Source organism: Cervus elaphus, chromosome 5 (assembly GCF_910594005.1).
Source record: "Cervus elaphus chromosome 5, mCerEla1.1, whole genome shotgun sequence".
NCBI classification, from domain to species: domain Eukaryota; kingdom Metazoa; phylum Chordata; class Mammalia; order Artiodactyla; family Cervidae; genus Cervus; species Cervus elaphus.
Window position 1 is genome coordinate 21787795 of NC_057819.1, and position 23411 is coordinate 21811205.

At 47.5% G+C, this 23411-nt stretch overlaps 1 protein-coding gene across 2 annotated transcripts in view; it reads left to right on the plus strand.

Moving 5' to 3' along the window:
• The window catches only part of AACS (acetoacetyl-CoA synthetase), a 53320-nt gene extending 49104 nt beyond the window's left edge, over positions 1 to 4216 (plus strand). For both annotated transcript variants that reach the window (XM_043902094.1, XM_043902093.1), the window contains one exon: positions 2992 to 4216. In XM_043902094.1, coding sequence (XP_043758029.1) covers positions 2992 to 3203 — 212 coding nt within the window. In that variant the 3' untranslated portion in view covers positions 3204 to 4216. The remainder of the gene's footprint in view (positions 1 to 2991) is intronic.
• The last annotated feature ends 19195 nt before the right edge of the window (positions 4217 to 23411 follow it).

The following is a 23411-nucleotide window of genomic DNA, read 5'->3' on the forward strand; positions in this document are numbered from 1 at the left end:
TGAGAACGAATCTATCTCCTTTGCTATCAGAATGGTGAATTCCCAGTCTGTATCTGCTCACGCAGCCTTTAACTGTATGGATCACAATAAATTGTGGAAAATTCTTGAAGAGATGGGAATACCAGAACACCTGACCTGCCTCCTGAGAAGTCTGTATGCAGGTCAAGAAGCAACAGTTAGAACTGGACATGGAACAACAGACTGGTTCCAAATAGGGAAAGGAGTACATCAAGGCTGTATATTGTCACCCTGCTCTTTTAACTTATATGCAGGATACATCATGTGAAATGCCAGGCTGGATGAAGCACTAGCTGGAATCAAGATGGTAGGGAGACATATTAATAACCTCAGATATGCAGATGACACCACCCTTATGGCAGAAAGTGAAGAACTAAAAAGCCTCTTGATGAAAGAGGAGAGTAGAAAAGTTGGCTTAAAACTCAACATTCAGAAAACTAAGATCATGGCATCTGGCCCCATCACTTCATGGCAAATAGATGGGGAAACAATGAAAACAGTGAGAGAATTTATTTTTGGGGGGCTCCAAAATCATTGCAGATAGTGACTGCAGCCATGAAATTAAAAGACACTTGCTTCTTGGAAGAAAAACTATGACCAACATCCACAGCATATTAAAAAGCAGAGACATTATTACTTGGCCAACAAAGGTCCCTCTAGTCAAAGCTACTGTTTTTCCAGTAGTCATGTATGGATGTGAGAGTTGGACTATAATGAAAGCTGAGCACCGAAGAATTGATGCTTTTGAACTGTGGTGTTGGAGAAGACTCTTGAGAGTCCCTTGGACTGCAAGGTGATCCAACCAGTCCATCCTAAAGGAAGTCAATCCTGAATATTCATTGGAAGGACTGATGCTGAAGCTGAAACTCCAAAACTTTGGCCACCTGATGCTTAGAGCTGACTCAATGGAGAAGACCCTGATGTTGGGAAAGATTGAAGGCGGGAGAAGAAGGGGACGAGAGAGGATGAGATGGTTGGATGGCATCACCAACTCGATGGACATGAGTTTGAGCAAGCTCCAGGAGTTGGTGAAGGACAGGGAGGCCTGGCGTGCTGCAGTCCATGGGGTCGCAAAGAGTCCGACACAACTGAGCAATTGAACTGAACTCAACTGATCTGCTCACGAGAATAGTGGAGTGATTTATTGGAAATGGAGAATGACCCCAGCCTGTCTTTCCATCCTCAGCCAGGCTCTTGTCTGCTTACTCTCAGGCACCCAGCTCTGCTCTCTCCTCCTCTGTCTTCCTGTGGGGTCATGAGTCCTGGCCTGTGAGGTCACGTCTAGGATCCCTGGAGATTTTACAGGCACCCTCGTATTCTCAGATCCCCATGGTCCAAACTAATGAAGCACTTAGGAGAAGATTCACCCTGTGTTACCAGCCTGGCGTAGGGGGTCTGGCTGGGCCACGGTGCTTGGGACTGGCCATGGCCAAGATCACAGCTGGGGATCTGGTCACGCCTAGGGGAATGTAAGTGGGCCTCTGAAGCCCTGTGTGGCTGGAGGGCCCGGTGGCCACAACTGCCCTGGTCCTAGCAGGCCTTCGTCCCTGGTCACGGCTGACGTACTGGCCCGTCCTGACTGGAGGCTCGGACTTACCTCCTGGGTGGGGGAGAGGAGGGGTTCCAGCCGGAGCTGGGAGAACTGCTGCTTCCCTCTGCCCTTCTCACCAGGAAGCAGGAGCAGAATTTCTTCTAAAACAACACCTTGTTTATTTTGTCAGCCGATGGAAGATGTAAGTTGTTAGCTCCCACGAGCCGTTACTGGGGTTTTAGTGCTCAGAAGCACAGAAAGCTCATGAGACGCTTGCATTTCTGGGTGAGAGGGACTGACGCCACCCCAGTGACAGGAGGGCCCTCATAAGCCTGCACTCAGATCCGAAATTAGTTCACACGTCAGCAGGGGTTTTCAGTGAGCAAATTTTAATTACATCTCAGGTTAAAAAGGAGAAAAAGCGCCAGAGCAGGGAGAGATGAGAGCACTGGCAGCTTTATTAAAGAACTCTGTTCCAGAGTTTTCCTGGCCCCTAAACATGCCAGCATGGCTGCCAAATGCCCATTGGAGTTAAAGGTGAAACACACTTGCTATGAATTTCAGAGGGAGCGTTGAGCATTTGGAGAGAGTCTTGATTATAGGAAAAGTAGTGTCCCATTCATTCAGATGACAGTTCTGGGGGAAGATGGGGTGGAAGTTTCGAGAGGTTCTTGGATGACGCTCACTTTTTAGTGATTGGAGGTGGAATCACACGAAGCCAGTCCACTCGTGGAATAAGCTAGCTTTTCTATTATAATACAGTGTAAGAAAGTAAATATAAATAATGAAAATGCAGTGTAATAGTCATACCCAAGAGCCATGTGCGGGTTAACTCACAGACTTGGGCTGGGTGCTATGGCCCCATTTTACATTTGAGGAGATAAACTTGGGTTAAGGAACTTGCCCACAGTCACCCACTGACAAAGACTTGCTCTCAGAGTCCCAGGTTGTGATCTTTTTGGCTTGGATGTACCCAAATATCAGAGCTAAGGAATTTTTTTTCCCTTTCGGGTTTTCTTTTCTTTTGCCTTTAAGATTTTTTTATGTGGAGCATTTTAAAAGTCTTTATTGAATTTGTTACAATATTGCTTCTATTTCATGTTTTGCTCTTTTCGGGGCCTGAGGCATGGGGGATCCTAGCTCCCTGACTAGGGATTGAACCTACACACCTTGCCTTGGAAGGTGAAGTCTTAACCACTGGACCAAGGAAATTCCTGGGATTTTTTTTTTAATATTTATTTTTAATGATTGATTTATTCAGCTGTGTTGGGTGTTAGTTACAGTATGTGGGATTTAGTTCCCTGACCAGGGATTGAACCCGGGTTCCCTGCATTGGAAGTGCAGAGTCTTAGCCGTTGGACTGCCAGGGAAGTCCCTCCCCTTTGGGTCTAAACAGTCTTTCTGTTTGCTCCCCCTGCTTCCCCCCTACCCCCCACCGGCAGTACACCCTCAACGGCAAGAAGGTGGAAGTGGCCGTGAAGCAGATCATCGCTGGGAAGACGGTGGAGCACCGAGGAGCCTTCTCGAATCCCGAGACCCTGGATTTGTACCGGGACATCCCTCAGCTGCAGGACTTCTGAGCCGAGCTTGCCAGCATGTCCCTCAGCCACACACGCCTGTACTATCATTTTTGTACATTCAAAAAATTACTTAGAAACCTACAGCTCTTTGGAAAGGGGTTCAAGCCAAGTCCGTGGGCCCAGGGAAGAACCATTCTCTGTCCCGCAGGTTCATTTGGTGGGTTCCCGAGTCTTCCACCCACCATCGCGGGATCCTGACCTTCAGTGATCCTGGAGGGTGTGTGTGTTCACATGCTTGCAGGGAGGAGCCAGGGTCACCTGTGTGTGTGCCGTTCCGGCTGATGCCCGTCCCCTGTCCAGGCCGGTGGGCATTCTGACAGCTCAGCTCTGGGGATCAGCCAGCTTGCAGCCTTGTGCTGCGGTCCATTTTGATCTCTTTCTCCCCTTTTCTTCTCCCGGCTCTGGCTGCCGTCCTTCAGGGCCCATCTGGCTACTGTAGTGTGTTGCCCGTCATGGGACCCATCCCAGGGTGACTTTACAGCATCTCACAGCAGATGGTCAGCACCGGGGCTGACCACTGTCCCGTCTGTGTGTCCCAGGTGGAATCCGGGCAGCTCCTGGGGCAGCCGTGTGTCACCCCAGCTCTGGCGCCCCTCAGCAGACAGAGAGCTCCAGCTGCCTTTAGAGAACGACTGGGTTTCATGTTTTAATAGGATCTCTTTATGTCATGGATTTTTGAGTGGTTTAAAATTTTTTTAATGTTAATTAAGTGTGTGGCATGTGGGCGTTTGAAGGAGTGGGTAATGTCCACCCCATGAGGGGTGTCACTCAGGAATGTGGGCAGGCCCCAGGTGGTGGGTCACCCGGGTCCTGCCGAGGCAGAGCTGCTGGGCTTTGGGGGACGTGGCTTCACTGCACAGTGCTGCCGGGGCCAGGACCCGCACACCCGCGGCCGGACGTGCTTTTGAACGTACTTGTCAGTTCGGCCTCTTAACACTCTCCTGTCATCATAGTGTTCGTTTTTGTATTTTTTAAAACTGAGCACAGTGGAAAACTTTCTTGAACCCTTTTTCTCTAGTGGATTGTAAAAACAGGGCAGATTGCTATGAGGCATCTAATGCAATAAACATATATGTATATACGCACACGGAGGCATGCTCGTGTGCTCTCTGCAGTGGGTGCTGGATCTGAGGGGGTCAAGCTGGTGTTGATGGGCCAGCGAGATGTTTGGTCCAGGTGATGAGAGCATGTCCTGGGCCCCTGGTACGTAGCGGACCTGCCTGGTGATCAGATGGCCCCAGAGCCCTTCGCAGCATGAGGTCACACCCCAGAGAGGGAGGACATGCTCACCCTGGACTCCCCTGGAGCTCAGAGCCCCCGGGGTTCTGGTTGGGACTCCTTCACCATTGCAAGACCACACGTGTGTCCCTTGGATGGTGTCTGGCATCCAGGCCGGGCCCAGCAGGGCTTATTTTTCTCATGTCATGGGAGGTTGAAAGCAGGCTGTTCTTGAGCGGGTGTAGGGGCTGAAGGGACCCAGCCCCTCCATCTCCTGGGCTCTACCGTCCTACCATGGGGCTGCCCACCTCCAGCTTCCCATCTGTGTCCCAGGCAAGATGAGAACTGGGTGAGAGGCAAAAAGCCTGTCCCTCTTCAGCTTTTATCAAAAGAATGGTTTTTCTGGAAACCCCACCCATTGCACACCTGTTTATGCCTCAGGGGCCAGAACTGGCCACAGGCCACCACTTGCTGTGGCGGGGGTGCGGTGGGGTAGAGTCTGGAGAGCTGTTCTTAAACGAGGCCTATTACATTTGTGTACAGACCTCTTTTTTTTTTAAGGTGTTTTCTTTTTCTTTCTTTCTTTTTTATGGTGGACCATTTTTAAACTATTATTTTTTTTTTTTTTACAATTTTGCTTCTGTTTTGTGTTTTGGTTTTTTTGGCCACAAGACATGTGGGATCTTAGCTCCCCAACCAGGGATTGAACCCACACCCCCCTGCATGGGAGGCAAAGTCCCAACCATTGGACCACCAGGGAAATCCCTGCAGACCTCCTTTTATTGTAGGCTGTTTTATTGTACTTCAAAGATACTGTGTTTTTTTAATTTTTTTACAGATTGAAGGTTTGTGACAACCCTGCATTGAGCGAATCTGTTGGTCCTATTTGCTCACTTCGTGTCTCTGTGTCACGTTTTGGTAATTCTCCCAGTACTTCAAACCCTCCACCAGCAAAAGAGATGACAACTTGCTGAAGGCTCAGACAGTTAGCATTTTTTAGCCATAAGTATTTTTTAGTTAAGGTACGTGGATTATTTTTTAGACATAATGTTATCACACAGTTTAATAGACTACGGTATAGTGAAAACAACCTTTGTTTGAGGGCTTCCCTGATGGTTCAGCCAGTAAAGAATCTGCTTGCAATGCAGGAGACACAGGAGACATGGGTTTGATCCCTGGGTCAGGAAGATCCCCTGGGGGAGGAAATGGCAACCCATTCCGGTATTCTTGCCTGGAAAATTCCATGGACAGAGGAGCCTGGCGGGCTGCAGTCCTGGGATCACAAAGGGACACGACTGAGCATGAGTCTTTATTCACGTTGGAAAATCAAAAGCTTCATGTGACTCACTTTATTGCAGTGGTCTGGACAGAACTGGCCATATCTCCCAAGAATTTCCTGTCACTGTTGGAACAAATTACCACACACTTAAAATAATACAAATTTATTACAGTTCTGGGGATCTGAAGGCAGGTCTCACTGGGCTGAAATCAGTGTCAGCAGGCGCTGTTCCTTCTGGAGGCCCTTGCCTTCCAGCTTCTGGAGGTGCCTGCCTCCTGGGCCGGGGGCTCACTCCTCATCCTCAAAGCCTGCAGCGTAGGACACCCCGGCCGCCCTCTTCCACTTCTGTGATGACACTGGGCTCACTTGAATAATCCGTGATACTCCCCCTATTTTAACATCTACTGATTGTTGTTTAGTCACTAAGTCATGTCTGACTCTTTTTCGACCCTATGGACTGTAGCCAGGCTCCTCTGTCCATGGGATTTCCCAGGCAAGAAAATCGGAGCTGGTTGTCATTTCCTTCTCCAGGGAATCTTTTCAACCCAGGGATTGAACACGCCTCTCCTGCCTTGGCAGGCGGGTTCTTTACTACTGAGCCACCTGGGAACCCCAGCATCTACTGATTAGCAAGCTTAATTCCATCTGAAGTCTTCAACCCCTGCTGGCCACATAACCTAACGTTTTTACAGGTTCTGGGGATTGGGATGTAGGCACCCTTTGCTGGAGGTGGTGGCCGGGGGAGGCAATTATTCTGCCTACCTGGCTTTGCAAACTCAGTGAGGATGCCGTGGGGGAGGAGGGAGGGCAAGTGGTCATCAGGAAGGCAAACTGTGAGCCCTGAGTTGGGAGAGTGAGCAGTCGGGACCCCTGGTTGCTGACCATCCCCATGTGACCGGTCTGCTGGCCTGCCAGCCTCCTTCCCAGGGCTCAGGTTGGGCCTGGGACCCCTCAGCCCTCTCCTATGGCCCACTGCTTGGAACCCACTTCACACTGACTGTGCCTGAGGAGTCGTTAAAGCTTCATCGCCATGGCCTTTAGTTCTAGCAAGATGTCCCAGGCTGGCTGAGCCCACGCGTCCTTATTAATAAGCCGTGCCGGACAACTTCATTAACGAGACACAGATGGTCTGGAACAACAGTCACTCCATCGCCTGCTGTGCCGGCTCTCCTGTGGAGTGCCTTGGCCCGAGCATCGCTCTTCAAAACCCCAGCTCCTGCCGGCCAGCTGCACTGAGCCTTCCTCCTGGCTCCTGTCCTTCCAGCTCCCGGCACACGTGTCCCGGTAGCAGCTCCAAGGGAGCATTAAGACCTGCAATACAGTATACTAACGCATATATACGGAATTTAGAAAGATGGTAATGATAACCCTGTATGCGAGACAGCAAGAGAGACACAGAAGTATTGAACAGTCTTTTGGACTCTGTGGGAGAGGGCGAGGACGGGATGATATGGGAGAATGGCACTGAAACATGTAAGTTATATGTGAAATGGATCACCAGTCCAGGTTCGATGCATGATACAGGGTGCTCGGGGCTGGTGCACTAGGATGACCCAGAGGGATGGGATGGGGAGGGAGGTGGGAGGGGGGTTCAGGATGGGGAACACATGTACACCCATGGTGGAGTCAAGTCAATGTATGGCAAAACCAATACAATGTTGTAAAGTGACAACAACAACAAAAAAGACCTGCAGTGCAGCCTAGCAGGGCTGCCATGCTCTGTGCCCCTGGTCGCCTCCCACGAGTGACAGAAGAGAGGAGGGGAGAAAATTGGCAAGCTAATTTCTGGAAAAGTCTTCCGTCTACCCAGCAACCTATCCCTACCACCCCTGCCAGGCGAGCAAAACGAACTGCCCTCCCCCGGCCCCCCGCACCACCCTGTCACCCCAAGCATCACTCGTGCACAGATCACAAGGATGCTTTGGTTCATGAAGCAAATAGATGTTGAACACACAGCCAGGGTGATGAGCCTGTCGGATTCGGCCGGGAAGCCTGAACTGCATTGACGAGCTGAGGTTCTTTCTGAGCCACGACTGCCATGAACATCAGCACAAACTCGATCTAAACGCCTGCTGCCGTCTTGTCCCCAGACCTTGAAGGCTGTCACAAATGGAAAAGCAAAGGCCAGTTTAGATGTTGTTTAAAACACATTATGAGCTAAGCACTGGCTCCTTGTCATGGCTGATCATCTTGGAGCACGCTCTTGGCCGTCACAGCGGTAAGTGGATGGTCTCATAATTTCATTAGATGACTTCCAGGGGAGAAGCAGTTGTTAGTCAATTCATTATGCCCTGGAACAATTTCCAGACTTCTTCATTTCAGAACACCCTCCCTGTGCTTCCTCCTACTCTCTCTTTCCTTGACTCGAACTGTAAAGCACAAGTCAAGCTGGGTTTGGAGAGAGGGAAAGGTACAGCTTGGACCCAGTTTTTCATTTTCTGGGTTTCGAGCTTTCTGGTCTCTTCATTCGTACTCATCACTTACCTGCTTAGTGTGGTCTCATCCGCTTGCTTTTTTCAATCACAACTCAGGATTTTCCTGGCTACAAGTAACAGAAACTCCAATCGAAACTGGCTGAAGTGCAAAAAGGATATTATTGGCTCACAGTTTTGAAACCTCAAGTGCTGGGACTAGCTTCAGGTATGGCTGGATCCAGGGGCTCCGTGATGTCATCGGTGTCCTCTGCCCCCATATCAGCCCTGCCTTCCTCTGTGTTGACCACATTCTCAGATGGCTTCTCCTCTCACGGGGACAGATGAATACTTACAGCTCCAGGCTTATGTCCTCACAGGGCTGAGAGAGGAGAAACATTTTTCCCCCCTGTAGTAGTTCCAACATGAATTCTCGTGTTGAAACTCATTGGCCTATTTGGATCACATGCCCAAACCTGAGTCAATCACTGTGGCCAGGAGGAGAAAATATGCTGATTGGCTAAGGCTGGGTCACATGACTAGCCAGCAGGTGTGGAACTAGCTGCTCCCAGTAGCTGGGACTGAGGTGAGGGAGATGGGTCCTGAAGGAGCATGTGGCTTTCCTTTAAGAAGCAGAGGCAGCAGCAACCAGCCCTTCTGTATCTTTTCATCGCTCCTCAGGTGCCAGCTCTTCCTCTTCTCTCCTTTCCTCCCTGCTTCCTCCTTTGTCCAGGAGAGTCTCTCTAACCTCCTGTGTCTCTCTCCCTGTTCCCGGGGTCCTCCACTGCACCACAGAATTTCAGGTTGCTCAGAAAACAAGTTGGGTCCTGGGGACATAGAATAAATTTCCAGATTAAGAAAGTGGGTGTGGGATGGGCAGACCATTTTCTCCGTTTTTCCATGACTTAAATTCTGCAAAGTAAAGCTCTGAAATCTAATGTTTGTCCTTAAAGTTGTGGGAGATGCTGGATTGACATTTAGATGCCCCCCTCTGCGCCCTCTGCAGCCTAGGGGAGGCTGCAGCCAAGTGGGCTGGTGGGCTCGGCCCCCCTGGGGGGCTGGCAAACTGCCACTCTTCCTCCAGCCGTCACCTGGGGCCCCGGCTCCCCTCCCCTCCCCTCCTGTCCTCTCTCTCTTTCCCATTCACCTCTTCCTCCTTCTCGCCTCACCCCCTCCGACCACTTGACGTCACACCAGGCGCTTCCCTTTTCTGTGCCTCAGTTTCCTCACCCAAGACATGGGATGAGGAGAAACAACCACCTGCCATGGCTGGGGGAGAGAGAAGTGAGGCCGGAGGCAGAAATCATGAAAGCGCCAATGAACAGAGGCGCTGGAACTGCTCAGGTCAAACCCTGTCTCAGCTCCCTGCAGTTCTTCACTCCCCAAATGCCCACACCCCCTCTCCTTGGAAGCCTGTCCTACAGTGCCAATCTGGACCCCATCTGTAGTATACACACCCTACAGTGACCCTATAATTTAGCTGGGTCATGTGACCACCCCTGCAGCCGGAGTGTGGAGCCAGCCCAATGGGGACCACCTGGGATGAGAGTGGGGAAGGCAAGGTTCCTCCTGGGAGAATCAGGGTGCTGATGGTAGAGGCGGCAGTGAGTATGGGTTCCTGAGGATGCTAACACCCCCTCTCAGAGCAGCTATGGGGCATCTGTGAAATGGCAGGATTCAAGGTCAGTAAGAAGTGCTGTTGCTGGATTTCAAACTTAGGGTCCTGCCTCATTCTCAGCTGAACTAGCCATGCCCATGGCGATCATTCCACAGATGAAGGTGGGAGGACATGAAGGCGTTGTTGTTGGAGGGCTAGAGAATTAAAGATTATTACCTGGATCTTAGCTGGAAGAGTTCCCAAATAGATTTTCAATGAAAAAAAATTTGTTTCTCTGGTTCTGAATGTTCATGTGTAATGAACACAAATGAGACTTATTTGCACAGACGGCAAACACCAGAATTGGGTTTTGAGCATCAGCCAGATTTAAAGTGAGGCAGGTCACCTTTTGGGAGAGGCAACTCTGTCTGGGATAAATCCATCTTAACGAAATTGCAATATTCTCGGAGCTAGCATTTCCTTTAGGAAGAGAGGGCTTTCAGGAGTTGTGGTAGTTCAAGAGAAATGGCAGAATATTTTTTGACACTTCTCCCATGCTGGTGGAGAAATCTGATGACCTCAAGGTCATCATACCAGGGAAGCCACATGGAGGCACTCTGGCCAAAGTTTCGGCAGAGTCCAGTGTTACAGCCATCCCTGCCGAGGCACCGGGCACATGAGTGGTGCCAGCCTTGACCTCTGGACCAGCCCTCTGCCACATGAATGTCGGCAGGTGACCTCAGTTGACACCACACGGAACAGAAGAGTCACCCAGTGAAGCCCTGCCTGAATTCCTGACCCGTGGAATCCATGATACATAGCAAAATTTGTTTTGTTCTATGCTACTAAGTTTTGGGTAGTTATATAGCAGTAGTAATCAGAACTTGTTTATTTATTATTTTTTTAATTTTTATGTATTTGGCCACTCCAGGTCTTAGTTGTGGCATGTGAGATCCAGTTCCCTGACAAGGATGGAACATGGGCCCCTGCATTGGGAGCCCAGAGTCTCAGCCACTGGACCGCCAGAGAAGTCCCCGAAGCTCCTTTGAAGTAGGGCCAAAGCTGGGGATGGGAATACAAGAAGAGGGTCGGGTGTAGCCCGAGGGAAGCTGGGGACAGCAGCCTGCTGTGTCTCATAGTGACAGCCATTAGTAGGAAACACAGGCATAAAAGTACTGGCTCTGGAGCCAACTGTCTGGGTTCAAGCCCAGGCTGGGCCAGCTGGGTCATACTGGGAAAGCTTCTCAACCATCCTGGGCCTCAGCTTTTCCATCTGTAACATGGGACTATCGTTCTAAACTTGACAATAAGGAACAGACATCTCCAGCCAATGGCCCAGGGCTCAGACCTGGGCTACAGATGTGTCTTGTTTGACTCCCATGTTTTGTTTTGTTTTTTATTAAAAAAAGAATTTGGCTGTGCTGGGTCTTCATTGCTGTGCGCGGGCTTCTCTAGTTGCGTCAAGGGGACTTCTCTAGTGGCAGTGCATGGGTTTCTCACTGCAGTGGTTTCTCTTGTTACAGAGTGTGGGTTCTGGGGCACATGGGCTTAGTCGCCCCACAGCATGTGGGATCTTCCTGGACCAGGGATCAAACCCGGGTCTGCTGCATTGGCAGGTATTCTTAACCACTGGATCACCAGGGAAGTCCCCATGTTTTATTATCTTTATCTAATTTAGAAATTGGGAGATTTCCCAGCTTCTCAGGAAATCAAGTGGTCATACTCCTCACACAGATAGACCATCTAGCATGGACGGGCGGGACAACATTCTAAGGGTTTGACATCAATTCACTTGACCCCAAGCAGCCCTGCAAGGTCTGTATCATCACCATCCCAGGGCTCTGCCAGAGGTGATCCAGGGAGCAAGGAAGACACTTCAGCGGGTACCATGGTGGCAGGAGATGCTGATGAGAAAATGTTCCCTTCTTCCCTTCCTGGGGCCAGACACACTCCTGCCCAGAGTTATGCATGACCCTGGAGAGAGAGGAGAACTCCCACATGTGACTGAGATTAACTTGATGTCTTTAGGGGTGTGGGGGGTTCATGAAAGCAATTCATTTAGTTTATTGAGAACTAAAGTAGATTTCTACAAAATCCAGCATGTACGCTGAACACTAAAAAGAACACAAACCAAATAAGTACTCATACAACAAACCTTTGCATGCATGAGTGATCAAAGTAGCAGCTCCTTCAATCCTCACAACTACCCCATGAAGATGCTTTTACGACCCCTGTTTCCTCAGAATGGAGACTAAAGTACCAAGGTTAACTTGCCTGAGGTCATTAAGCTAATAGGGGATAGAACTGGGGTTTGACTCCAGGCAACTTGGCTATAGCCTCCCTAAACGGTGTGCATCCAGAGCCCCTTTCCTGGCAATATTTCCTAGGAGAGCTGGGATGATGCCCCCTGTGACTCAGTCAGTGGTCCCCATGTAGGTCCTCAGCATGTAGTGATGCTTACGGACACTGGTGGTAAAGGGGAACTGAGCAAAGGCAAACAGGAGGAAGTGAATGGCGTTCATTTCCCACTCAGGCTGGGCTGGAAGGAGCTGGTGAATGTCACACCGCATCAAGCAGACGGTGCGCCTGCAGCTTTGATAATGACCGCCCAGGTCCCCTCTGTGTACTGACGGCCGAACCAGGTGCCAGTTGCCAAAGGCAATGAGCTTGTTTCTCGTCAGTCTGAGCTGTGCTGGTGGCCAAGGGCTGTGACTCCTGCTGGGCGATCTGTCCCGCTGTCCTTCTACAATGGACAGGACTCAGGACCACGGCTTCAGGGGCTGGAGCCATTTGTCTGAGCCTTAGGCTGGCTGATGCTAATAACAGCCAACTTTACTACGGTTCTTTCAATGTGCCGGGCATTGTTCCAAGGGCATGATCCTGACTACGAGCCTGGAAGGTTGATAGCATCATTACCCCCATTTTGCAGGTGGGGAATAAGGCACCAAGTTCAAGGAACTTGCCCAAGATTGCACAGGCAGACTGGCTTCTGATGCTGGTCCCTACCTTCCGCCTGATCCTTTTGGAGAGGACTCCCCAAAGAATAGGGAGAATCCCTCTTTTGATAATCAAAACCTCATTATGTGGTCCTTTTTCGGGTAGTTCTTTTTTGGGGAGGGGTGGTTCCTGACTGTCTAGATTGATTAAAAAAAAATCACACTCCAGTGAAAAAGATCAATTGCCATGTACAGTTCCAAGTCACTTTGACGCCATCACAAACCCTCTCATATGCTTGAGCCCCTAATTAGATTTGGAGGAGAATCAATTCATGTGTCATGAAATTTTAAAAGACAGTGTTCTGTGAATGGTCCTTCCCATTATTCCAGCTTGATTGAAATTGTGGGTTTTTCAGAGGATGCTATATTTATACTCTTAAGACAATGGAGCTTTCAAAAGGATTCCGACTCTTAGGTCTTCATATGTGATTTCTGGAGAAGTGGAAATTTTCAAATTTTCTTAATGAATGTGTTTCTGTGGCTTTTTTCTGTTAGTTCTTTCTTTAAAACAAACAAACAAACAAAACAAAAAATCCCTGACTCCACAGTGTCTCTCTCCCTCTGATGGGGACTTCAGGTTCTTGCCAAAGTATGTATCACGTAATTGCTTTCATGTTCAGACCCGGCAAGAGCACGTTGTAAATGACTGCGACGCAGATGTGACAATTCTATTAGGCCTGGGTTCTTGCATGGTTGACCTTGCAAATTGAATTCGAGGAGGTCAGCCCTTATGCCTGGCTGCTAGATTTCACGTTTGCAGTTTGGGCAGAGAGGTCTGGGGCGGTGCGGGTGGCAATTTCCGTGCTGGGGTGTGGACAGCTGGACATCCATTCCATCGTATCCTGAATCCGATCTGTATCCCCCTTTGCATCCCAGAGTCTTCCTCAGCTCCCCAGCGGAAGGCAGCAGCCCATGATCGATGGGCTTCTGCCCGCCGTGGCGTTATTAGCCACTCTGTCAAGGTGACGATGTCATTTTTAATATTCCATCTTCAGACCTGAGGTTTATTTTTAGGTTGGGAATCAGCCAGCCTTCCCAGAGAGCGAGTTTCGAGGACTTGAGGGTATGGTTGTCAGCCCTGGCTACTGAGGAGCTTTCTACCAATACACGTGCCCACAAGGGTGGCCTCTGGGGTGCAGGAAATGTTCTGTATCTTGATTTGTGTGGTTTTTACTTGAGTTTATCTGTGTGTGTACAAAAATTGAGCTTTGGTGAGGATGTGGAAAAATCAGAACCCCATGCGTTGCTGTGGGAATATAAAATGGCCCTTGGAAAACAGTTTGGCATTTCCTTAAAAAGTTAAATAGAGTTACCATGTGAAAGTAAAAATATTAGTCACTCAGTCATGTCTGACTCTGCCACCCCATGGACTGTAGCCCACCAGGCTCCTCTGTCCATTGAATTCTCCAGGCAAGAATACTAGAGTGGGTTGCCATGCCCTTCTCCAAAGAATCTTCCTGACCCAGGGATCGAACCAGGGTCTCCTGCATGACAGGTAGATTCTTTACCATTTCAGCCACCTTGAAAGCCATAGAGTTACTGTATGACCAGAAATTCTGCTCCTAGATATGTTCCCCAAAGAACTGAATGCAAAGACTCAAATCGGTATTTGTACACCAATGTTCATAGGAATATTTTTTTAAGGAAGGATTTCTTTTTCCTTTTTAAAAAATTTATTTATTTTTGTTTATTTGGCTACGCTGAGTCTTAGTTATGGCATGCAGGATCTAGTTCCCTGACCAGGGATTGAACCCAGGCCCCCTCATTGGGAGCATAGAGTCTTAGCCACTGGACCACCAGGGAAGTCCTGTTCATAGCAATGTTACTCCCAACAGCCAAAAGGTGGAAGTGATCCAAATGTCCATCAACAGATGAATGCAGGGAGTCCCCTGGTGGCCTAGTGGTTAGAATTCCCAGCTTTTGCTACTGTGGCCCAGGTTCAACCCCTGATTAGGGAACTGAGATCCTGCAAGTGGAATGGTATAGATAAAAAAAAAAAAAACAAAAACCCCCAAAAATAAACCCACAGATGAATGGATAAACAAAATGTGGCCTATCCACACAGTGGAATATTATTTAACTATAAAAGGGAATACAATTCTGATACTTGCTACAACATGGATAAACAATGAAAATGTTATACAGAGTAATCCCTTAGCTGAAGTGGTGGTCTGCCAGGGTTCTTCACTGTTGAGTTCCCTATGAGGCCCCATAAGACACAGACAGTAGGAGAAAGAAGAATGAAGTCACGCCATTGGCAGTGACATGGATGGACCTAGAGATGATCAAACTAAGCAGAGTAAGTCAGGCAGAGACCCGAAAATATCATATGATATCACTTAGATGTGGAATCTAGAATTTGATACAAATGAACAAATTTACAAAACAGAAACAGACTTAGAAAACAAACATCTGATTACCAAAAGGGAAAGGTGTGGGGAAGAGGGATAAATTAGAAGGTTGGGATTGACATATGCCTACTACTGTCTATAAAATAATCAACAAAGACCTACTGTAAAGCCTAGGGTACTCTACTCAACATGCTGTCATAACCTATACGGGTAAAGAACTGGAGAAAGAATAGATACATGTCTACGTGTAACAGAATCACATTGCTGTACACCTAAAACAAACAGAACATTGTAAATCAACTATAGTCCAATATAAAATAAAAATTGGAAAAAAAACCCCACAGACAGCAAGAGATGACATTGTTTACCCTTCATTGACCTTCCTGCTAGAAGGATAGAAGGAACTAATATTTCTCGTACAGTTACTATGTATTATGCCTTGGGCTAGGCACTCATATCCACTCATTTAAATTAGCCTCTCAATGTCAGACACTGATTTGGGGGCACTTTCTTCATTACAAACCAGAGAAGGCATCCATAGCTTTCTCTGATTTCTGAATCTGCCTCACCTCACTTGAGTACTGTTTTTTTTCTTAAGCATCTGAAATATTTTCCATATCAAGTGTTTCAAGGACCTAATTATGAACTTCATTATAATTGTTCATTAGTTATATTTTGTTCAGTTACTTTAACAAGTTGCCAAATAGAACACAATGCCGGCAAATAGCATTATGTAATTGTAATGAGGTGCTCAAATTGGGTTACAGAACTTCAATTTTGCTTGCATGTTTTTTCCTCACAGGAAGACAAACAGCAGGTGATGGCAGCCTCTTGGTCTGCTCACTGGCCCCCTCCAAGCTGTGGGGAGTGGGGACCAGCCTTTGTTTCTGTACCAAGGTCTAATCTGGGAAAACGGAAACATTTAAGGGTGATGTTAAAAACATTTTAGATGATGATGGTTATATGTAACACTCACTACATGGCAGTCACTATCCTAGGCACCTTTACAGGCAGTAACTCATTTAACTTCCTGTCAGGTCCCTGGGGTGGGTGCTATCATGTCCCCCATTTTACAGATGAAGAAATACAGGCACAAAGTCTAGGGGACTTGCCCAAGGTCATGCAGCCAGAAAGTGCTGGAGCTGAGCTCAAACCCAGGTGGGCGGTGCCTATGGCCCCTACTCTTGGCCAATGCTTTCAATTGATTTATTGAATCTCAAAGAAAAATGTATACATATATATATTTTAAAATCTATTGTTGGCTGTGCTGGGTTTTCGTTGCTGGAAAAATGTTATTATCTACTTCCTAATAAGAGACCATCAATGAGGAAAAAAATTGCATTGCCTTTTAACCACTTAATTGTTAATTTCTGAAAATGTTTTAGAGAGAGGACTGTGAATGCAATTTCCTAAAATTTGTAGAGCTAGATCTCAACAGCCTCATATGGTGATCCTTGACCCAATCACTAGGGCTGAGGGGATAGAACACGTTGACCCAACAGCTATGGTCTCCAGCTCAGAGAGTTTGATCTGTGAAGATGTTTCAATGGGATTCTGTTAACTAAGATATTCACTTGTTGAACTAAAAGAAGCTGACTTGACTAAGAATGTTAGTCTTGGAGTGCAAGTGACAGAAATCTGGCATATCTGAAAAGGGAAGACTTTATTGTTTAATGCAACTGAAAAGCCCAAGGTTGGATTTCAAGTATGGCTGGATCCAGGAATTCAAACAATGTCTTCAATGCTCTCCCTGCATCTCACCTTGGGTCTGCTGTCGTCTGCATTGGAGTCACTGTTGGGCAAGACGTCTACCTGCAGTTTCATGTGTCCCCACCAGGAGGCGTGCTATAGCTCTCCTTTCAAGGAGGAGTCCGCCATCAGCACCGGCAGTGCAATTAGCTGACAGTCCCCAGATATGGCTCCCTCAAGGTCTGCCCGAATTTTTGAGACCAGGCCTTGCTGATCCCAGGTGGTCCCAGCCAGTGGTAGTAAGGTTAGGGCTTAGTCATTTCTTCCCAGTGCTTATGCTGTTGCACTGTGTGGTCAGATCTCCATGATGGTCTGAAAGCTTCTTTCCACTCCTGCTTCCCATCACATCTGTCTTTCACAGGGGTCACTGCCAATAAATCTCTTTCTCTCCTAACCTCTTCTGAGCGTCTGCTTCCCAAACTATCCAACTAATACACCAGGGCTATTTTTTTAACAGGTTGGACTTCCCAGGGGCAAGGAATACAATGTTCCCAAAAGTTCCAGCAAAATTCCCAAGTCTGACTCCCATTGGTTGAAACTGGGTTACATGCTTATCCTGGAACCCTCCCTGTGAATCTGATTGGCCAGACTTGAGTCATGTGGCCACTTGTGGGTGGGGTCATCCATGTCTAAATATCTTGACCCAAAGAAGAGAGCTGTAGTTCCCCAAAGGAAAAATCTGGGTTCTCCTCTCAGAAGAGAAAGGGAATCAATGCTGATCATGCATAAACAGCAGGTCTACCTCAAAAGGCTATGAAATCAGAAGGCCTGGCCTTAAGCCAGCTTGTCACATCACCTCTTCTGGGACTCAGTGTCCACATCTATGAAATGGGCAAATGGCAAGTGGCTCCCACTCTGTTTCTCTTCCTCACTCTCTGTCTCTGTCTGTCACTTTGCTTCTCTTTCTCACTCTGTCGTTCCCTCCCTCTCAGCTGATCTCTGCTCACAACTCTCCGAACAAATCCATCTGGGCCCCGTGCTGTTTGCAGAAGCCCCTTCCAGATGGTGGGATGGATTTGAGTCAATAGCTTGGTGTGCTAATGACAGAGCTAATTTTTAATAATGATGAAATGTGATAAGAAAAAAACCCTCATCTGGATCAGCTCAAGATACCGGGTCCAAACCGTACTATCCTTTGCAGTCCTGGCCGCTGTCCCCAGAACAGGTGTGGTTATTCCATAGCCAGAGCTTATCTTGCCGCCTCGGTCTCTTCCTGGAACGGCCTCAGAGTTTGAAAAGCCAGGGCCATCTGAATCTGCAATGGGTGAGTCGCAATGGGTGAAAGAAATCTCTTTCAAAGAAGCTCAAGTCTGGAGGGAGCTTACTGTAAGTGCAGCAACTACAGAGCGCATGCGTGCATCGAACAAAGCCGTACCAGTCAGGGTACCCGGATGTGAGCTGCAGAGACAGTCTAGCTGCTTCAAGTTGAAAAGGCGTTTACTGAAATGATGCCAACGATGCTCACAGAGTTGTTGAGAAGCTGCAAAGATACACTCCCCAAATGAGTGAGGATGTCCAGACAGAGAGAAGCGTGCTGCAACATCAGCCTGATGAGGCCAGCATTGCTGGACTTTGATGCTCTGGACACCAGCTGCCGCTGCCACCACCAGGAAAGCTTCTTCCTGCCTCTGCTTCTTCAGGTCAGGAGTTCTCAACTCAAAGTCTAGTTGGTCAAGGGACTTCCCTGGCGGTCCAGGGGTTTAAGACCTTGCCTTCCAATGCAGGGATTGTGGGTTCAGTCCCTGGTTGGGGAGCTAAGATCCCACATGCCTTGCCAAAGCCAAAACATAAAACAGAAGCAATATTGTAACAAATTCAATAAAGACTTTAAAAATGGTCCACATTAAAAAACAAAACAAAAAAGTTTCACAAAGTCTAGTTGGTCAAGTTCTGTCACACTCTCACACCCTTGTTGGAAGGTAGGCAAGGCATTAAGCACACAGGCTATGGAGCCAGACTTGTTCAGTTGCTCAGTTGTGTCCAACTCTTTGCCACCCCATGGACTGCAGCATGCCAGGCTTCCCTGTCCTTCGCCATTTCCCAGAGCTTGCTTAAATTCATGTCCATTGAGTCAGTGATGCCACCCAACCATCTCATCCTCTATCATCCCCTTCTCCTCCTGACTTCTATCTTTCCCCGCATCAGGGTCTTTTCCAATGAGTCCACTCTTCGCATCAGGTGGGCAATGTATTGGAGCTTCAGCTTCAGCATCAGTCTTTCCAATGAATATTCAGGGTTGATTTCCTTTGGGATTGATTGGTTTGATCTCCATGCTGTCCAAGGGACTCTCAAGAGTCTTCTCCAGCACCACAGTTCAAAGGCATCAATTCTTTGGCTCCCAGTTTGGGTGGGTCTAAATCCAGGCTCTGTCACTCATGCTCTGTGCACCCCTGGGCACCACGTGTGCCTCAGTTTGCTCATCTGCAAAACGGGGATGATGATTGTGCCTGCTCCCCTAGAGGTGTATGAATCAAATGACAGAATATGTTTGAAGTGTGTCGAAAAAATAGCTGAACAAGCATTCAGAGTTTTAGTTTTAATTCTTTAAAAATTATCAGTTGGCATTGACTAGGTGAGGTAGCTGCTCTCTCTTATGAAGACTCAGATTGTGGGAATTCCCCAAATGCAGAAAGGAAGATCCAGGTGACAGGCATCTCCCACAGTAATTCCCTTTCCTTTCTCTACTGCTCAAATTTATTTCTATTTTGAGCCTTGATTCCCTTATGCTTTTCTGAAGTTTCAGTCAATCTGGGGACACACCTACCTGTTCCCCAGGATTGCTGCTTAACAATGAAATCTAGGGAGTTCCCTGGTAGTCCAATGGTTATGAATCCACCTGTCAATGCAGAGACACAGGTTCAATCCCTGGCCTGGGAAGATCCCACATGCTGCTGGACAACTAAGCTATTCTATGAAGAGTAGCCCCTGCTTGCCATAACTAGAGAAAGCCTGCGTGCAGCAACAGGTAGTCGCAAAGAATCAGACACGACTTAGTTACTGAATGACTAAATGTGCAGCAACGAAGACCCAGCAAGCCAAAAATAAATAAATAATAAAATTAAAAAAACAATGAAACCTGAATGCCATTAAGGAAGTCGTGACTCCTCCAGTTTACTGCAGTCCCTACCACTCCCTGCACCTGCCCCGTTTAACTCATTTATTTTACTTAGCTTGGTTCATGTGGGCATTTGAGTTTATGGTCCTAGAACCAAAGAACTGGGAGTCTGGGAAGACAAAAAGATAAAACCTAAAAGCCTTTGTATTTACTTTCATGGGAGTCAAGGAGTCATCCCTACTTGAAATAATGTCTGGGTCTGTGATCTGCTTGCGAGGGGGAAAGGATAAAACAAGTACACAGCCTTATATGTGTGTATGGGCTTCCCTGGTGGCTGCGTGGTAAGGAATCCACCTGCCAATTCAGGAGATGTGGGTTCAATCTCTGGGCCAGGAAGATCCCGTGGAGGAGGAAATGGCAACTCACTCTAGTATTCTTGCCTGGGAAATCCCAAGGACAGAGGAGCCTGGCAGGCTACAGTCCATGGGATCACAAAAGAGTCAGATTTGACTTAGAGACTAAATAACAATATGGGTGTATATATTACACATTGCCAACATGTCCTGCACTGCCCTCAACCCCAAGGACATGACCAACATAATCTCAGAAACCCATCTTTCAGGGTCTGTGTCCTGGAATCATTCCCACAGCTAGTTCTGTATCGAAGTCCAACCAGGAAACAGAAATGTCATCAGTAATTTGAACTGGGAATGTTGATTACAAAGAATCATTAACCAGGAAGAGGGGATTAACGAACTAAAAGATAATGATAAAAGAAGGGACTTCCCTGGCCATCCAGTAGTTAGGACTCTGCTTTCACTGCTGGGGGCGTGAGTTCAATCCCTGGTTAGGGAACTAAGATCCTGCAAACTGCATGGTGTGGCCAAATTGAAAAAAAAAAGGGGGGGGGGGAGGTGATAATAGAAGACTCTAGGGGGTCCAGAAGTAGCAAGTACAAAGGAACAGCGGAGGGAAAGGGGATAATGAAGGGATTACAGTTCTTGCCTCCTCCCCGGGACTGATATTCTTAAAAGAGGGTCTGGCGACCACAAGAACAATCTGCTGGACTGAAGAGGCATCAGAAGGTGAAGGCTCTGGCTGGTCTGTGTGTACAATCCACCACTGCTGGAGGGTGTGAACTGCTCTCTGTAAATGACCCTCTGGGTGGGGAGAGTGTGGCCTGAGGGTGCGCACCCTTCAAGGCTGCCAGGCAAGGAGGACAGGACCCAGAGCGCTGCTGACATTGGTGTGAGAGCAGCTGGGCTCCTGCTCCGAATGAAACAGCGGGACTGCCAACCTTCTGCCCTCTATGGACAGAGCCTAACGTCCTACCAGGTGTGAGAGGAGGGACTTCACCAACGGTCTAATGGTTAAGACTCCACCTTCCAATGCAGGGGGTGCAGGTTCAATCCCTGGTGGGGGAACTAAGATCCCTCAGGCTTTGGGGTGCAGCCAAAAAGTGAAAAAACAAAAAAAGAAAGAAAAGAAATCTTCCTGCGGCCAGCTCCAGTGTCTTGAAGCAGGGTAAAGAAGGATGGCTTTGGGGCTGAGAGATAATAAAGTAGCAACTGGCTCAGGCAGAAAGACCTGGGAGTCTGGGAGAGGGTTCAGGAGAGTCTGAAGGGAGGCGAGGAGGTGTGAAGGGGGAGGAACGTGGATCAGGAGGAAAAGAAAATTTTAAGAAATATTTTTGTGAATCATCCTTTATGGTAAAAGTAAATAAGGACCTTGGGACTTCCCTGATTAGTCCAGGGGTTATGACTCCCCACTTCCACTGCAGGGGGCACAGGTTCAGTCTCTGGTTGGGGAACTAAGATCCTGCATGTTGCTTGGCACAGCCCCCAACATGCCCCCCCCACCCCCACAAAAGAGAGAGAGAGAGAGAGAGACCAGGAGGTTGTTATTCAAAAGTAAATAAGGACCTTGAGTTATTTAGGAATTTCTTTATGATTGATGGACAGTGTTACTCCGACCACAATATAGCATCTGAGGGAAATTGGTTCCTAGAGCTGCTGCAGATACCAAATCCTTGGATGCTCAAGTCTCATATATAAAATGACCTAGTACAGTGAGTGAATACAGTCTGCCCTCAAATTCATGGGTTTTGCCTCCATGGATTCATGATTGGTTGAATCTGGAGAGGAAACACCTGTGGATGTGGAGGGCTGACTGTACTCTTCTGAGATTGGACCACTTGAGTCCTGGGTTTCTAATTGGCTTATGACAGTTTTCTGTTGGCCTAAAGCCATCAAACAGAGGTTTACAATTAATGTTTTCTTTTAAGGGATCCTATTTTATATTATAGGTTCTTGTCTTTCCATGTGTTGAGCTAGGAATTTGGAAGTCCAAGTTGTCGTTCTGAGTCTCAAGTTTCACCACATAGCTGTGTGATGCTTGGCAAATCACTTCATCCCTTTGAATCTCAGAGTTTTTATCTACCAGATGGGGAAACTAGAGTCTGCTCATCCAAACTCTAAGGAGTGTGTGATGATAAAGTCAGAGCCTGGATATGAAACTGCTCAGACAAAAGACACAATTTTGTTCACTCACATGGATCTGTCTGTAACCACACAGCTGGTGTAATGGTAGGAAATGATTTTTGCTTGGAGGTAACAGAAAACCTCACTATTGTGGCTTAATAAGGATTTACTTTTCTCATTTATCAAGAATTCTAGAGGTAGTCATCTCTGGATGATGATAAAGCTGCGCACTAATGTAAGGGCTAATCTCTGATTCTCTGGGCCTTCTCCTCTTGGTCACAAGATGGCTGCCACAACTCCAGCCATCATAGTGACATTTAAGGCAGGAAGAAGGGCTAGGGCCTGATCAGTAACCTCTGTTCCTATTTCTGGGAGGTGAAGGCATTCCCCGATTATCTTTAGATTTCTTCCGTTTCATCTCACTGGACAGAAGGAGGTCTTCAAGACAGTCTGGGATAACGACTATTTGACTTTCCCATCTCTTAGAGAGTGAGGATGTCAGGGAGAAAGAAGTTGGGGCTGGGTGCTAGATTAGATAGCTAACAGTGTTTGGAATGGCTGGCAAGTTCTAGATGGCAAAAACTAAAATTGTTCTGTGATGGGGGGAGTCAGCTACAGAAGGATTTTGATTTCCATCCTTGTGATTCCTGTTTGTTTGACTCCTTTCATGGGGCCTGGCTTCATTTGAATAGCTAACATTTTACTTTGGAGGTGGAATTATATTAAAAATCAGATGCTTGTCATTATGCAAATGACTGTCTCGCTATAGCTTAGGATTTTCATTTTTCCATGAATTATTCCTTTTTCAGTGCTTTCCCCACACCTCTTGGAAGAAATAAAAACAACCACTGACTAGTCAGAGGAATCTTCCAATCATTCAGTCAACGGATATTTATTGAGTGTCTTCCATGCTCCAAGAGCTGTTCTAAACTCTTTGAGACAGAGGAAGAAGTGCTTTCTGCAGTATTGGGGCTTATATTCCAGTGGAAAAGATAAGCAGCAAGTAAATGAATAAATCAAATAAAATATGAGGATAATACATGCTATGAAGAGATTTTTAAAAAGCCAGATAAATAGATTTGTGGGGGGAGAGGGCTTTTTAAACTTTTTCATTTGGCTGTACCTGGTCCTAGTTCCAGCATGCAG